This window comes from Rhinolophus ferrumequinum, chromosome 10 (assembly GCF_004115265.2).
Source record: "Rhinolophus ferrumequinum isolate MPI-CBG mRhiFer1 chromosome 10, mRhiFer1_v1.p, whole genome shotgun sequence".
In the NCBI taxonomy this organism is placed as follows: Eukaryota; Metazoa; Chordata; class Mammalia; order Chiroptera; family Rhinolophidae; genus Rhinolophus; species Rhinolophus ferrumequinum.
Window position 1 is genome coordinate 61,511,693 of NC_046293.1, and position 17,300 is coordinate 61,528,992.

At 33.9% G+C, this 17,300-nt stretch overlaps 1 protein-coding gene across 3 annotated transcripts in view; it reads left to right on the plus strand.

Annotated features, from left to right (window-relative positions):
* The window catches only part of TBK1 (TANK binding kinase 1), a 44,790-nt gene extending 32,658 nt beyond the window's left edge, over nucleotides 1–12,132 (plus strand). Inside the window, exons 12-21 of one of the 3 annotated variants that reach the window (XM_033116359.1) lie at nucleotides 1,394–1,495; nucleotides 2,302–2,380; nucleotides 5,281–5,402; nucleotides 5,501–5,577; nucleotides 6,155–6,194; nucleotides 6,694–6,795; nucleotides 6,923–7,019; nucleotides 7,446–7,552; nucleotides 7,782–7,853; nucleotides 10,720–11,502. In XM_033116359.1, coding sequence (XP_032972250.1) covers nucleotides 1,394–1,495; nucleotides 2,302–2,380; nucleotides 5,281–5,402; nucleotides 5,501–5,577; nucleotides 6,155–6,194; nucleotides 6,694–6,795; nucleotides 6,923–7,019; nucleotides 7,446–7,552; nucleotides 7,782–7,853; nucleotides 10,720–10,771 — 850 coding nt within the window. In that variant the 3' untranslated portion in view covers nucleotides 10,772–11,502. Of the gene's footprint in view, nucleotides 1–1,393; nucleotides 1,496–2,301; nucleotides 2,381–5,280; nucleotides 5,403–5,500; nucleotides 5,578–6,154; nucleotides 6,195–6,693; nucleotides 6,796–6,922; nucleotides 7,020–7,445; nucleotides 7,553–7,781; nucleotides 7,854–8,271; nucleotides 8,291–10,719 lie in introns of those variants that run through there. The other 2 variants (XM_033116361.1, XM_033116360.1) reach the window with 2 other exon arrangements.
* Nucleotides 12,133–17,300: the final 5,168 nt, after the last annotated feature.

A 17,300-nucleotide genomic window follows, 5' to 3' on the forward strand; every position in this document is an offset into this window, starting at 1 on the left:
TTCATATAAATGAATTAAACCATACAGTATGAGTACACACTCACCTTTCCAAGCAGTTTAAAAGCTTTTTTTTTTTTTTTTTTTTGGTAGTCACTTAATCTTTTATTGTAGGTCAGAATATTGATCATCTAGTTTAGTATTCTCTCCCTGCAAGTGACCCTAGGAAATGTTTTGTGGATGAATATGATTTGATCTTTGTTTACCTTTCATGATTTGTAGATGTCATTTTTCCGTCTGATAGACATGGAGAATAAATGGTCTCTTTTGAGAACCATGCCTCTGGTTCTTCACAACATCATTGGAAACTTTTGGATTTCATGCACACATAGTAATGGCCTCATGTTCTCTGGGCTCATTGTGGTCTTCAGCTTTAATGCTTGTGACAGTTTCTGTATATATCCTTCCCTTCTTGCAAAAACATGTATGAAGCATTTCATGCTTGTGCTACTGTTGTGTCTAAGAAGAAAATGGAATAAGGCTCTGTTTTTTTTTCCTGTCACCTTTATGTTAAACCCATAAATATACTTAACAATTTTTTTTTTTTTATGTTTTCACATACCTAATTTGTAAGCCTATGCTTTTTTCTTTCCATTAACAAGCCTCTTATTTTATTTTATTTTTTTAAGACGTCTCTTGGTTTTTACTAATAGTTTCTGGAGCAATTTTAAGTGTTGACTCCATTTATTTTCATAGTATTGTTACTAACAGCTCTCATTTTCTCTTGCTGTTGTAATCTATCCCAGTTACTGCTCCATGAAGCTTTTATTCCTTTTACTTATTACGCTTTTAGTTTAACAAGTCATGAGAAAATAGTTTTTAATGTAGACTACTGTTGGCAAACTTTTTCTTTTTCAGTTAATAAATGTTTTAGACTTTATAGGCCACATAAGGTCTGGTCTTTGTTTTTACAACCTTTAAAAATGTAAATACCATTCTCAGCAAAAACAAGCATCAGGCCTTAGTTGGTTGACTTTTGAGGCAGACAAAAAGCCCTTCCGTTGTGTTATTTACTGTGTCATCCTTCTTCTTTTCATATTACTGATTTAAACTGTAAATCAGACAGCAATCTACTATGAGTAGTAAAAATTAATTCTGGGGGTATAAAATGTAATGCTGTTCAGCTTGCTTGTGTGATTGTAGATTAGTTTTTGTTTTTTAAATATAATTTTAAAGCCTTAGATTTCTAAATTGTTAATCTAGTAAGTAGTAGTGGTTTATACCCTAGATTTGTATAAGGCTCACAGAGATGCTTTTATAATAAAAAGTGAACTGGCTTTCATAATATAACAAGACTGTTAAAAAATTCGAACAGTAGGATAGCAGAATAATTAGTGAAAGAAAAAAGAAAACAAATAATTCCTTAGATAAACTAATGAGAATATTATTTTTTTAGAGAATTAGTTAAAGATGATTATAATGAAACTGTTCACAAAAAGACAGAAGTTGTGATCACATTGGATTTCTGCATCAGAAACATTGAAAAAACTGTGAAAGTGTGAGTAGATTACTCCTTACTAATAGTGATTCACATGTTAAGTACTGTTACATTTCTGTTTAATTTGTTGGGTTACCCTGGGCATATACAACGTACTATGCAAGTGTTTGTATTAAGGCACCACCGTAGTTTGTTACTTCCTCCAAAGGCACATGTATCCAGAGGTCTCAGTAAGAAATGAGTACCATCTCTTCGGTGTCATTTTCCCCTTCCTTTTACAAAGGAAAAGGTAATCTGAGATAGAAATGTCTCATTTTTTACCTTGCAAAGCAGACACTGAAAAGGAAAATAAAAAACCTGTAATCAACAAAGGAACTAGGAAGTAGTATTCTAGAAGTGTATTTTGGTAATATTTTTAGAAATTTGGGATTACTTTTAGTTTACTTTTACTTATTAATCTTATCCCTGAGACTGTCTTTTGAAACAGAATTATATTTTAAACTGCCCTCTTCCTTGGTTCTTCTATTTGTACTGCACAGGAAATACAATTAATGAACTCACTATTTACTGTTGACCTCCATTAATTCTGAAATCTAGTATTTTGACTATAATCCTGGCATAAGACTATTTGAAATTAAGTTGTGTTTTCTGTGTGATCTCTAAATCTGCAAATTGATAAGTATATAAAATTTCTTCTTTATGAAGACATCAAGTTTTCTTGGGATCTGTTGCTTTGTAGGCTTTGCATTTAGTATCTTATTCTGAAATGGTTATGATAATAAAAACTCAGCTGTAATTTATAAAACGTCTTTTTAAATCTGTGTTTATTCTGCTTTTGTGCTTTTCCCAACTTGTTTTCCATACAGATACGAAAAGCTGATGAAGATCAATTTAGAATCAGCAGAGTTAGATGAAATTTCAGACATACACACCAAATTGTTGCGAGTAAGTATTTACAAAATTATGACAGTCTTAGGCTCACAATCTATTCCTTTCCTGGCAAGGTGAGATGTAAACGTTTCTAGAGAGATTATGTACCTAAAGCTCTCTGGAGAAAGGGTAGTCTTTTCCCATTTTTATTAGGTTGGTGTGAAAGTAATTGTGGTTTAAAAGGTTAAAAATAATTGCAAAAACCGCAATTACTTTTGCATCAACCTAATAGGAACTGTTTACAATATTTAAATACAATTTACTACCATGACATTTCCAAAAGCCTGCTTTGTTTAAAGCCCTTTTCTCTCTCCCTCTCTCCCTCCCTCACTCCCTGTCGCTCTTTAAAATTTGTAATTGCTCTAGTGTTGCTGCTATGGCAATTAAAGCAAGTTCATAAATGTAATTTAACATGCAGAGTGCTTAAACTTGCTTAGAAATAGACTCAAGTTAGGAAAAGTAGATATTCTTTAAATAAAAAGTAAGGGAAGATTTGGGTTTTTCAAGACAATCATTTCTATAACTAAAAAAAGAAATGAGGACAAAATCTCTACCCTGCTAAAAAATACAGTAGCATTTTTGGTAGTTTCTGGATCTCTTTTTAAAATGTATTGTAGAAGAGCACAAAATTAGTTTTTGTGAGAGCTGATTACTGATCCCAGATCTGCCCCTATTTACCTAGCTATTCCTGCCTGATGACTTAAGCAAGGTCTTTAATTCTTTGCATCCTGGTTTCTTTTTCTTTAAAATGTGCAGTTTCTTACCTTGCTTATTTCACAGATTGTTGTACCAATTAAATGAGATAAATAGAGAGGCTATACTCCTATAAGCTTTTAGCATTTGAAGTATTCTTTCATGAAATGGGTGTTAAAGGGGAAAAGGAACTTGATATGATATCCCTTTTTTCTTTCCCAGCTTAGGTTGATTTTTAGTTCTTTTCCTCAGTTTTAGATCTAGAGCAGTGGTTTTCAAAATATATCATGAATAATTAGTAGTAGGCTGTAAAGTTTCATGCACTGAGGTCAGCAATGTTTTTGAATGAAATAGAATAGAAAACATCAGAATGCATCACATATAGTAAAGAAATTATGTTCCATGAAACTTTCAGTCCAGTTATGTATACACATTTAAATGATACTAGGTCATGATCAAAGAAGTTTTTAAAATGTTGCTATGGAATAAAGCAGTTAAAACTCAGAGAAACAAGAAATAGTCCTCCCCAATATTTGTTTGTATTTAAATATAAGCAGCCCACCATCCCTTGCAGGAGTTGAACTGGCAACCTCGTGGTTGAGAGGATGCTCTCCAACCAACTGAGCCATTCGGGAGCTCAGCGGCAGCTCAGCTCAAGGTGCCATGTTCAATCTTAGTTGCGGGGGGTTCTGCCCACCATACCTTGCGGGACTCGAGGAATTGAACTGGCAACCTTGTGGTTGAGAGCCCACTGGCCCATGTGGGAATCGAACCGGCAGCCTTCAGAGTTAGGAGCATGGAGCTCCAACCACCTGAGCCATCGGGCGGGCCCTATTTTTATTTTTTTGTATAACTTTATAGTAAAAGCATTTTCCAGTTTGTTTGGGGTTTTTTTTCCTTTGTAACACTATTATTTAGACTTAATATTGCATGCAGCCAATGGGTTTATTAATAGTTTTATTATCTCTCTGTTATTGGTCCTTCAGGTTGCTTGTTTTTTCACACTTTTATATAATGTTGTGATAAACAACTTTATCCATAAACTATTTTCCATATTTTGGAAGTATAATGTACTTAACATATATACTTAACACATTCTTAACATTAATGTTTAAAAAAGACATTAAAGCACGAAAAACAAGATTTATAAAAATTTAAGATCTCTATGTTAAAAAATAATGTTAAAAGGGAAATGGATTGAGAAAATGTGATAAAGGTTTTTTAATAAAAATAGCTCATGCAAAAAAAAAATCAGTCATGCAGATTGATAAGGAAAACATTAAATCTACAATAAATAGACAAAGAACATTTAGAAATGATTTAAAAATGAATAGATCGAATGAAACTTGAAAAATGTTCACAGTAGTAATAGAAAATTTTATATTATAGTAACAGTAAGATATTATACTGTTTTTGTCTATCAAATTAGCAAGGCTTAATCAGAGTTTCTGATTCAACAGGTGGGGCCCCAAAATGTGTGTTTTTAACAAGTTCCCATGTGAGGCTGAGGCTGAGGCTGCTGGTCCAGTGCTGACAAGAGTGTAGTAAAAAGGGCGCCCTTGTTTGTTGCTAGTGTCAGTGTAAACTGCCACTTAAAACTTTATTTGAAAAGTAATAGTATGTATCGGGACCCTTAGAATATTTAGATATATTTATTAAGTCTAACCTTTATCCTTTCTTTAAAAGTTTTACAAATGCTTACTTCTGTGGTAGATAAGTGATAAAGTTAAAGTTACTAAGCTTAAAATGAACAGGATCTTAGATGAGCTTTCATTGTCTGTTTTTAAGAGGAATTACTTTTCTTCGGCCTCTAAACAAACAGCACAGTCTTGCACACCTACATTTTATACTTGGGACTGTCTACGCTAATGGTTCTCCTATTTGAATTTTACAACTCTTTGAGATAATTAACCACATTTTACAGATAAAGAAACAAACAATTGAATCATTAAAAGTATTTTGTATGTCTTTTTAAAAAAAGATACTTAATGTAAGCAATGTTTTTAAAATGCATTAATACTAGTTAGTGTCATATTTTATTGTCACACAGTTAGTAGAAGTCAACCTAAGAAAAGGTCCTTGCATTTAAAAATGAAAGTAATTATTCTGGCTTTGAAGTAATTTATAAAAGAATTATGATTCAGACGTTAGATTCCATTGTCAGTGTGATGATCATTTCTGATTTTTGGTGATCAGGGTCTGAACCCATTGGTTTTGTTTAGCTTTCCAGTTCTCAGGGAACAATAGAAACCAGTCTTCAGGATACCGAAAGCAAATTATCTCCAGGAGGATTGCTAGCAGATACCTGGGCCCATCAAGAAGGCACTCATCCAAAAGATAGACAGTAGGTTATAACTTCATTGGTCATTACTGCTCTGATTATTAAATATTCTTTTTCACGTTGACTCAGTAAATTTATATGGGTTTTTCTTCCTTTAATAGTGTAGAGAAGCTACAAGTCCTGTTAAATTGCATCACAGAGATTTACTATCAGTTCAAAAAAGACAAAGCAGAACGTAGTAAGTAAAATTTGCCATCTGTTAATCAAATGAATCAGCCCTACCAGTTGTAATTCAGTTGAAGTAGTATATTTGTAAGGGTGGCTGCTTAAGTTATTTATTTCAGAGATTTGATTCTGTCAAGAAAGAAGTTAAATGTTATTTCTAAAACCAACTTTTTGAATATTTTCAATCAGTTGAAAATATTGAACTCCAAAACTTGTAGAGGCCAAACACGTAACAGGAATAAGTTTGGCCAGTGGAGACCGAGGAGAGCCAGAGAGGAGAGACCCCATTTAACGGGGAGAACCGCTGCTCAAATTCACCTAATTTGTTGCTCAGTCTTCCTGTATCTCAAGAAAATCTAGAAAAACAGATTTTATTAGACATATCCTGATTTTAACTGTTGGCAATTAATTTTTCTTTTTAATGTTAACACTGTACAGATCAAATAAAAGCATTTGTGAGCTTTATCTAAGTTTGTGACATCTGCTTTAAACTCTTAGCCTTTTTGAAGTAATAATCTCAAAAGAAAAGAATACTGTGTGTGACTTTATGATTCTACATTTACAAAACTAATATATTTTCTTATTTTTAGGACTAGCTTATAATGAAGAACAAATCCACAAATTTGATAAGTAAGTGTCCAGATGATGTTTAATAATTTTTTTTGGTTGTGCTATTAATATGATTCTTCTTAAAGTTGAAATTAATTACAATTAAAAATACGTTTTAATCTTAGCTTTACACAATTATTACTATGTGTGTACATATTTGAGGCTCACTCCTCAGGCACCGGTCGAGAGGTTACTGAGATGGGAGAATGAGGGGCAGGTTTCTTCTGCCTCGTGTGCTTCTGTTGCAGAAGGCCAGAAAATATAGGACATAGGCAAGGCTAGACTTAACTGCCTTCTTAACCTTGATGTCACTTAATAACTATTTTTTGACTATTCTCCTTTCTCATTTGCCTCTTGCTGACGTAATGTCTATCTTAGAAACCTTTGGCTTTCTACTGTAAATATTCTGAAGTCACAACAGTCATTACAGGAAACAAATTTCATATATTTGAAATTTTTTTAATATTGGAAATAGAAGCGGTAACATTGGTTTAAGCCTCCGATTATTTCTAAATTACAGGCAAAAACTATATTACCATGCAACGAAAGCTATGACCCATTTTACAGATGAGTGTGTTAAAAAGTATGAGGCATTTTTGGATAAGTCAGAAGAATGGATGAGGTAAGTAAACTTTGCGGGGGTCGTGTTTAGTGGTTGACTTCATAATATACAATTTAATGTAATATATTTTAAGTAAGAATAATATTTCATGAGACTGCTTATTAATCAATTCTTTTTTGGTTTTCAGAAAGATGCTTCATCTTAGGAAACAGTTATTATCCCTAACTAATCAGTGTTATGATATTGAAGAAGAAGTATCAAAGTATCAAGACTATACTAATGAGGTACAGCTATTAAAAGTATCTAAAAAATATATATTTTTTCCTATATCTCAGGAAAAGCCAGAAATACAGATTAGGAAAAATGAAAATAAAATTCTTCTCAGTTTATATTTGATTATGATTGAGAAGGGAAAATAGGACATAATATGTCTTATGTCAGCTCTCTTTCCCATTTTGTGATACGTACTTTGGGCCATGTTTTAAGAACTTAGATGTTATACAGTTGAGAATATCTGATAGACTATTTTTTTTGTCATCTATCAGAAAAGTTTTTTAAAAGAGTGTTGATTTATTGGTAATGTTGATCATTGGTAATTTTCAAGTTAAAACTTAAGCTGTACCGGATATATGAAAGCCTGTAATATTTGACTTAAGATCTGTAGTAAGTACTTTGTTCTGTGATTAATGTGAGGTCTTTTGATATTTTAGTTACAAGAAACTTTGCCTCAGAAAATGTTTGCAGCCTCCAGTGGAATCAAACATACCATGACCCCAGTTTATCCATGTTCTAACACATTAGTAGAAATGACTCTCGGGTAAGAAACTTACCATCTAATAACTATGATGTCTCCATTTGTTTTTATTTCAGTTTGTGATCTTAATCTTTTATATTCAAATTTTTGATGCTTGTGAATACGTTTGCTAATGTTATTAGTTCAATCTAGAGAACTAAAACATAATATACGAGTAAATATAATTCTAAAACATTTGCATACTTTTTTGAGCAAAGATGCTTATTTTTCATTATTTTGTATGTATGTATAGTATGAAGAAATTAAAAGAAGAAATGGAAGGAGTGGTTAAAGAACTTGCTGAAAATAATCATATTTTAGAAAGGTGAGTTAATGCAGATAGCATTCTGCCCTGTGTTTTTATATACAGTCGAGGACATGTGCGTACATATCTATACTTGTATCTCTCTGTCTTCCTGTGTCACTAGGTTAAGCAGTGGGAAAGGGATATAAAGTCAGGACCCTTATGTTTTGTGACTTCCATGGTACCTTTTAATTTGGGGTTGTTTGGATAAAGACAAGTCTACTATGATTGATTCCATTTTACACAAGCACTGGTTAATAGAATTATTTGCTTTATTAGAATCAGTTTGTGAAAATGAAAATCTTTTGCACATTATTTTTTATAACATTTTCTCATTAGAATCATAATTTTTAATTTTGGTATCGGAGTTGCTTATAAGATGCCAGCACTCCGATTGGTGCTGGGTGACTTACAGAGTGCTCTGCAAACCCCCTTGCAGGTGAGTGCCATCTGTAAATGCAGCTCTTTGAGGAGTTGGGTGTCTGCTCCCTAACAGATCAGGGAGAAAGAGATGGGAAATGTACAGAGCCAATAAAGCCACTTTGGAATGGCCTTCTCTTCATCCTGGTTCCTCAGAGAAGTTAAATCATATTTGGCTCACTCAGAATAGAAAGAACCCTTCTCTTTCAAGCCGTTAGGTATTCCTCTGCTAATAAAAATATTTCCCATTTATATGATGTGTGTTCCCTTGCAGGGCACTTTCACACTGCATTATCTCAGTTAACATGCATTCCAACCATATACAGTAGCAGAGCAGACAGTCTTTATCCATGGTCTGCAAGTATTGAAGTTCATACCCTGAGAAGATGAGCTGGAGCTAGAACCCAGCCTCCCATCTCCTTATAAAATCTTATCCCCACTGTACCTATGCTTTAAAGCTTGAAAAGATTCACTATCAGGAAATCACATGATTTTTGTGCTATGTGCAGAAAGTTATGAGACACTTCTATAATATTACCAAGTTTTAAATTAATGAATTGTCAAAAAAACTTTCAAACAATATATAATTGTAAAAATTTGGAAATAAAAGACTCTACCTGCCCTTTCTCATGGCCCCACACCCCTGCAGAAGTAGTCACTATAAATAGTTTGTGGTTATGTGTGTGTTTTATAAGAATGGAACCATTCTGTTCAGACTGGATTAGTCCTACTTTTTTCACTTAAGGCTATACATCAAGAGTACTTTTTCAAGTCCATACATGTAAACTATATGTCTCATTTTCGACAGCTGCCTAGTATTGCATTGTATGGGTCTACCATATCTATTTAATGTATCCCTATTTATTGGGCATTTAATTTGTTTCTAAGTTTTCATAATAAACCATGCTTTAGTGAACATATTTGTATATATAGTTTCATGTACTTTTGTACGAATTTTTGAGGATCAATTTTTAGATGTGGAATTGCTGGGTCAAAGGGTATGCACATTTAAATTTAGTAGTAATTGTTACTTTGCTCTTTAAAAGATGTATGTGTGGTTGTCCCAAACAGAAAAAGACTATGCTTTTGTTAACACTAAATGTTATCAGTTTTTTAAATGTTTGCTGATTTGTTTACTAAAAACTGGTATCTTGTTTTAATTTGCATTTCTTTGGTTTATAATGATGTCAAGCGTCCTTTTATATGTCGATTAAATTTTTTTTCTGTGACTCGCCTATTAGGTTTTAAAAATCTTGTTTCCTATTGATTTATAGCAACTACATTGTAGTTATCCTTTTATAGTATGCAATTTATAGTTTCTTCACAACTTTAGCTAAATCCTATATTTATCCTTTAAGGCTAAAGATTAGCAAGTAGAAGAGACTATTAAAATATACTGTAACCAACTTTTATATTGAGTCACTTATGCCTTATGGAATAAAATCCCCACTTCCCAAATTGTGTCCAATAAGTCTGTTCCTCCTATATTTTATTCATAGGTTTATTTGACAATATATGGGTGATATAACATGACATAATCATAATTTAAATGTTAAGTGACAACTGAAGGGTTTGTGCAAGAACTAGTACAGAAGCCAGGTCTTGTGTACTGTATCTCACTATGTGGATATCTCACTATACTTCAGATTTTTTTCTACCAAAAATCAATATCATCCTTCCCAACTCAGTTTCCCCTCTAATTTCCTTATTCTCTACAGTGAGACAACCTTTCTCCCACTCCCTGGAACATAAATTATTTTAGACACTTCCTCTTTACTCCCCTTCACCAAGTTTGGTATCTTCTTTCAACGTGTTTCCATATTTTACCTCATCAGTCTCATTCAGCTCTTTCCCCCTCGCATGTGAGCTATGGTGGTAACTACCAGCTATCTCCCTAACCCCAGGCTCTTCCATCTGTCATGGGTGGTACAGCCAAAATAATCTTCCCAAATACTGGTCCTACCATGCCACTCCCTTGACACAAAAATGTCTAAACGCCTGTTATCTAAAAGGTCAAGTCTAAATTCATACTTGAATTCAAAGAATATAATAGTCTGCCCCCAGCCTGTTCACCCAACTTTACTTCCCACTGGGCCCCATAATAGTCTGTTCTAGCAAGGTTCCATTTCTTGCTGTCCCTTGAGTATGTCGCGCTTACTCCCAACTCCACATCTTTGCTTCTGAATGCCACCCCACCAAAAAGAAATTATCCAATTCTTTCTAACACTTGTTAGATTGCATCACTCCCATGTTTTCTTGCGAAGTTTTCCCAAGCCACTGAATTGTATTTTTTCACATATTTATAATACCACTACGTTTCAGTAAGAAATAGAGCAATTCATAGTTGCTTAAACTATTTAAAAATAAAAGCTTTTTACTCTGAAAAATATTCTTTAGTCTTCCTTAAAATGTTGGTGTCTGAATAAATGAATCTTTTGAGATTGCCTTTTTTCTTCTGTGTTTTTAGGTTTGGCTCTTTAACCATGGATGGTGGCCTTCGCAATGTTGACTGTCTTTAGCTTTCTAAGAAGTTTGGGAAAAGTTTCAGTTTGCACAAGAAAATAATGCTGAAGCATTAAATGAATGCTCCATTTAGGTGATCTCTTGTTTCTACAATTCAGTATTTGATGTGATCGTGTAAATATGTATAATATTGTAAATACATAAAAAATATATAAATTTTTGGCTGCTGTTAAGATGTACTTTTACCTTTTAACATTTATAATTATGAGGACATTTGACCTCAGTGAGCACTAAAAGAAAGCCATGACTGTTCTGTTGATATACTGATCCTCTACTCTTCTGCGTAAGGCTAACTGAGTCATACTTCTCTGACTGCCTACTGGAAACATTTTTAAATGGAACCAAAATTGGCAACCTGACAAATCAGAAGACTGATAGTTGACATGTTTGTAAGTGATAGAAAAGAGAGGTGGCTTCTGTGGGTGGGGAGCAGAACCAAACCACTGTTTTACTAGGATCACAAATTTTTTGAGAAGGATAAAGTGGCATTATTTCATTTTACAAGGTGTCCAGAACCCAGTTATCCTCATATCTGTTTACTTTCAGATAAGTTACTGAGAAAATATTTTTAAGTGATTTAATTATTAAAAACTATTAACTTTTATTTTGGCCATAAATTTAAAATTGTCATATAAATTTTAGGATCATGTCAACTGTTTTAAGCCGTGTATTTCTTTAATTCTGCTTACTATTTCATGAAAAATATCAATGAATTTCTCAATTTTAATGTAAAGATTTGTATTTCTCTGTGTATAACAGTTTGAGAAACGAGTTAAGGTGGTGATGGTAAATTCTCAGGATATTTGATGAAGGGACAATTTTGTATCTCTTCATATACCGTTAATTCCAAGTTTAGTAGCAGTTCTTCCATAAACTTATGGTATAAAAATTCAAAGGGAACATTGTCTGAAAAATCTATCCAAAGTTCTAGACTAAAGGATTATGCTCAGCAAGAAATTATTTCATCCATCCAGTAAGGATTTGTTTTGGTTTTGGTTTTGGTTTTCAATTTATCAGATTCTTGAAGTGTGATTATATACAAGCTGTATATCATGAAGTTATCATGTTCTAAAGAGTAAATAAATTTGACTATCATGAGTATTGGAAAACAAAATGGATCAGGATTTTATTTGAAATATCAAATTGATGCATTATTGTGGTGGGGAATTCTAAGTGTCACATGTACACATTATAGAAATAAATGTATGGGTTGAATGACTTGACTTCTATAAATACAAGTATCCTCTCTCAAATACCTGTTTACTCTGAGAGTGTGTGTGGCAAGGAAGTGTTTAATCCCTCTTGATTTTAATTTTCCATTTAACCATCTAACATGTATGTCTTTAATTATATACTTTAAATGTTTATATCACTGACCATTAGATAAAATTTTACTTAAACCATATGATCAGTTAGTATATTTGTGGATTTGGTTTTTGTTTCGGTGCCTCTAGAAAAGCATACCAATAAACAAACCCTTGTTCTGGGGATTGTATTTTTATAAGTTGTATTGGTAAGAACAATTCAATTCCATGTTAGTATTAGTTAAGACTTACTCCTTTATTCCCCATGTTATGAAACAAAATTCAACTGAGTAAATTTGCAGATCTAATCGGCTTTATTAATTCATGAATCAGGCAGCATCTTATCTAGCAAGCAGCGAGATACTTCGAGTAGTCATACAGAACGTAAGGCTTTTATGGAAAGGAGGATGGGACAAGGGAGCCATTAGCAAAAGAAAAATGAAAGTTTGTGGGAGGAAACTAAGAGTTCAGGGTGACGATGGCTCCTCATTGGCTGAGCTGTGGCATTTTCTGTTGGATGGGCTTGTTGCTGGGCCAGAAGAAAATCTTCCTCCTGCTGGGTTAGTAAAGTCGATACACTTCCAGTTGGAGATGCAAGGTACCTCCTGTTTGGGGTAATTCATGAGTAGTAGGGCATGAGAGCTCCCTCTGCAGGCCTTCTGGACTCCAATTTTAGTTTAGGGTTCCTGTGTTAATTTTCCCACCCATTAGTAACATGGAAACCAAGAAATTTTGATTTCAGTATTTTACCCTCATAAATGCATCCTCATTTAAAACATCTTAAGTCAATAAGATGTGATACCAGTGTGTTAACCTAATTTTCACAATGACTATTTAAGTGAAATTAGCTTTAAAATAAGTTGCATCTCCAGTTCTGCAGCTTTTTTTTTTACAATATTGGGATATATTTCCAAAAGATAGGTATAAAAAATGTGTATATAACAAATAGAAAAGTTAGTGGAGTTAACTCTTCATATAAAAGAGATTATAGTACTAACAGCAGAAGAAATAATAATAAATAAAGTAAGTGACTGTATGTTGGAAAAAGGATGTTTTCAAGGAAATAAAAAAGGAATTGAAGGTTAGGGAAGAAATGTGAAAACCATAACACCATAACATCTTTTAAAATTCTGGCTTCAATTCTTTTCAAAATTACCAAATACTATATGAGTGGCTTATAGCTCTCATTACACTGTATCAAACAGAATGTCTCTGAGATATATAATAGATCTTTTCCTGAAAATATTTCCTTAAAAATAGAATGTCTTCATTAGTACATTATCCAGAAAAAAACTACAATAATCCTGAATTTTTTTTCCTGTCATTTTTTTAAGCAATGAACACTATTTTTTGTAGTGCTCTGTGCTAAAAATAACTTTGGAATTAAGAAAGGGACTATCAGTAGGAATAAGCAATCTCAAATGTCAAAAATTTATTCTACCTTCAGAATCACAGCCACAACCAGAGCTAGTCTTTTCTGATTTCACCCAGCTCAGAAGTGCATTTTACACATAGTGCTTTGTCTTTAAGGAGGAGCTACAGAAAGTTTATAGTAACTCAAATTTTAAAAACAGAGACGTTCTGGGGCAGATACCGTTGAAAAGAAAACATAAAGAAGTCTTAACACTATTGTTTTTAGCTACATCCACTACCCCACATCCCACTTTTAAGAAGATAAAAGTATCTGATAAAAGTCTTACACTGTTGTTTTACTTGGACTTCCTCCCTACTTGTCATTTATAAGAAGACTCAAAGGCCAAATTCCTAAGAAACACTGAAAATAGAATAGAAAACAAAGACATCGGACCTGGAAATTAAAACTGGTAATATAATAATATCCTTTTGGTTTTTTTAGAGTGTAAGTCAGCCCCAAAAATTTAGTGTGGCATGTAAAAGCACAGCCCAAATGTTTATATCAGGCTGTTTTAGAGACTAAGCAAGCTATGAATATGTTTATTTCTTTTGACATAAACAGAATGCACAAAGACCAATTGTTGGATATAGTTTCAGGGGTAATGATGAGAGCCTCAGTCGCATTTACATAGTAGGCAACTGAACATTGGTGTCTGCTGAGATAATGTTAAAGGTCTAGATAAATGTTCAACAAGTGGTTAAAGACCAAAACAGGACCCTGGAAAAAAATCTCGTTCTTTTATACATTTTGTGACTTGTAAGAATCAGTTAAATTTGGGCGTGGGGTTGGAGGATAAATTGTGCTTTTACATGCCAAGGTTTAAAATACATATTGTTTTTCCAGTGGAAAATGTACAGAACAAATGGATCAAGGCTAGGAAGTGGCTTGTTAATCACCACTACATCCTTCAACTTTCTATTGACAATTCTGTTGAGCACTGAGTTAGTGGATACTGGTTACTTGGCTACTGCATGAAAGTAATTGTGTTTTTATGAAGAAGAATGGTGGGGTGTGTCTGGGCTTAAAAATTATCAATTGTTGCATTAGATTAGAGTTTCTGAAGTTTTAAAACTCTTTCTTTAGAAAGAACATCTATTAATACAGTTTTTAGTTATGAGGGCTAAGGTCTGAAGGACAAACCAAAGGAGTGACAGGGAAAGGGGATTTAGGGCTAACAGGTGGTCCCCAGACATACTGGCTGAGAGTTCACAGCTAAAGTGTCATACGTGGGTGTTCCTGTGTTTTCCTCATGCATGCTCTCTGTAGAGAGTCGTTCTGGAACACTCGTAGTTCTAGCTATGGACATAAGTAACTTTAGCAAGACCTTCAGAAGAATAGCCCGGCTCTTTTACTGGTTCCCCAAATCACTGACCTCAAAGAATCGGAAATCCAAGTTTCTCTGGAGTCAAGTGGGAGGTGAGTTATCTCGGGCTAATGCTTCATTTCAAATACATTTTTTTTTTCTGTTACTAAAATGGAGTCTCCTTCAAGTAGGAGGAAAAAATAAAGTTCTTAAAGCCTTTACAAAGTATTATCTAATGTAGTTGTCCAAGAGAAAATTGAGAAAATTTGAAGGTGAGATATTCAAAGCCATGAACATTTTTATCCAGTTCTATGCTTTTTAGGCGTTTAGGTTCAGAGATGTTTTCTAGAGAGAGAAATGTTTAGCTTTAAATATATATATATATATAAAACACAAACAGCTCTTACTTTCAATGAACCTTAATTTGCTTGTAGAATTAAAATACCTCAGAATAAAAAAGAATACATTAATCACAGTGAGTTCCCGCTTCTTCTCCTAGAAAACTGAAAAGGTCAGTGGGCCTTATATTTCTTTTGTTTGGGTCTGTGTATGTAGTATATTTTAGTCAGGGATTGATGTGAGATTTTAAAGCACCGTAAATATACTGCGTAAAGCTCTGCATTTTCTATCCAGTCCTGCCTGACTGGAAAGGAAAAGGGTGAGTGGAGAGGGAGATAAAGGGAGTAAATGACCGTTCCAAGTCTGTGTTTGAAGCACCTGCAGAGCCCGGCTTTCACTGTCATTCTCCACAGGTGGGTGGAGTGTGCACATATCACCTAAACTAAGGTAAGCACATTCTTTTACTTCATCATGTTTCATCTTAGAACTGGATTAAAAGTATAATTATGTTTCTTTGACACCCATGTAGCTCGACATCTTACATAAAAGCTTAACATTCATCCCTTGTCTGAGAGATTCTCAAACATAATCAGATGCTATGATCAATGACCCAGTACCAGATCCCCCTTTAATTAACACAGAAATTACTGTGATCAGTAATCACCAAGGAAGGTATCTGATTAAGAAATTTATAAAATGTAAGTACATGTCAATCATCTATTTTTCTTTGAGTTAATATTTTTCTTCATCCTTTTTCACTACCAAAATATGGGGAAGCTAACTTGCTAGTTTAAAAGACCCTCTGTTTGTATATATCATCCCTCAGATATGGAATAGCATGATTTGGGATGTTAGGGCCCCAAAGGAACTTAGAAAAATAATCTCCAATCCCTTCACCTTAAAAATGAGTAAACTGTCTCCAAAAAGTTAAATATGTTAACCTTCTAAAATGATTGCAAGGGAATAATCAGAAATTTATCTTAGATCATCTAATTATTGCTCCAGCACTCTTTTTACCACACCATAGTGCTGTGGTGTGTAGACCTCAGAGAATATGAACATACAGCCCTCACTGAATAGTTTATACACAGCCCTCATCAGTGGATAATCTATACATAGAAAGTTTGGTCATTTATTTTTCCAGAGCACAGCTTGCCAGAATTCTCATTACTTTGGAACTTAATAATCTGTCCAACAATCTTTTTACTTACAATCTGATGAAAAACAGTCTTTTGTTGAGATATTACCCCATTCTTATGAGATTATTTAAATATATGCCTTACAGAATTATATTCCCTCAAGAGCAATAACTATCTTTTATCCTATCTCCAGTGTTAACAGTGCTTTGTATCGTGGGCAGTTATTAACTGTTTGTCTTACTGAATTGATTTATGAAGACAGCCATATGGGATCTGAGTAGGGTGGGTTAAAAGAATGAATTGACTCTTAGAAATACGCTAATTCCTGGTGATTCTTGCTCCAACCTTCTGTGGTGATTGGTGGATTGTGGCCACCTACATGACAGCTCAACATCAGGGCGTCTCTTCAGGATTCCTCTTTCTGTCACTCATCAATAACGCACAGTCATCTACAGGTTGCTACAGAGAAATACACCAAGGTTTCCCTGTATCTGTATAAATAACCTGTATCCCTGTCGACCCACTTGAAAACTTAAAAGGGCTCAAAGCAAGACCAATGATTGATATTTTATTAAGTGAAGGCTGCCAAATAGTTTTATTACCAAGTAACACGACTTTAGCTCACTCTCCTTCATTTCTTCTCTACATCCCCATCTCTGCCTTAGAAGGCGGTAAGTTATACCAAGACACGAGTTAGGAAAAAGTACAGAAAGTTAACACATCTGAATTCAGTACATATTCTAAGCACCTCACACTCATCTATGGTCTTGAAAGAAAAGGATGGGGAGAGGTACGTGAGAAAATCCACCTTCAATGGCCCGGAGCCATTTCTCAGCAAGGGTTTGCACCTCAGCTATACATGAAGAATCCAGAACTTGAGAGCATGTTAGTCCAATAGAAAGAGCACAGGACCAGCTACTGCTTCTGCTACTGAGAGCTGCATGTGAGCAAGTCACTCAAACCCCTGCTTTTCTCATCTGTAAAACGTAGGGATTAGACTTAATCTTAAAGATTCCTTCCAGCTTT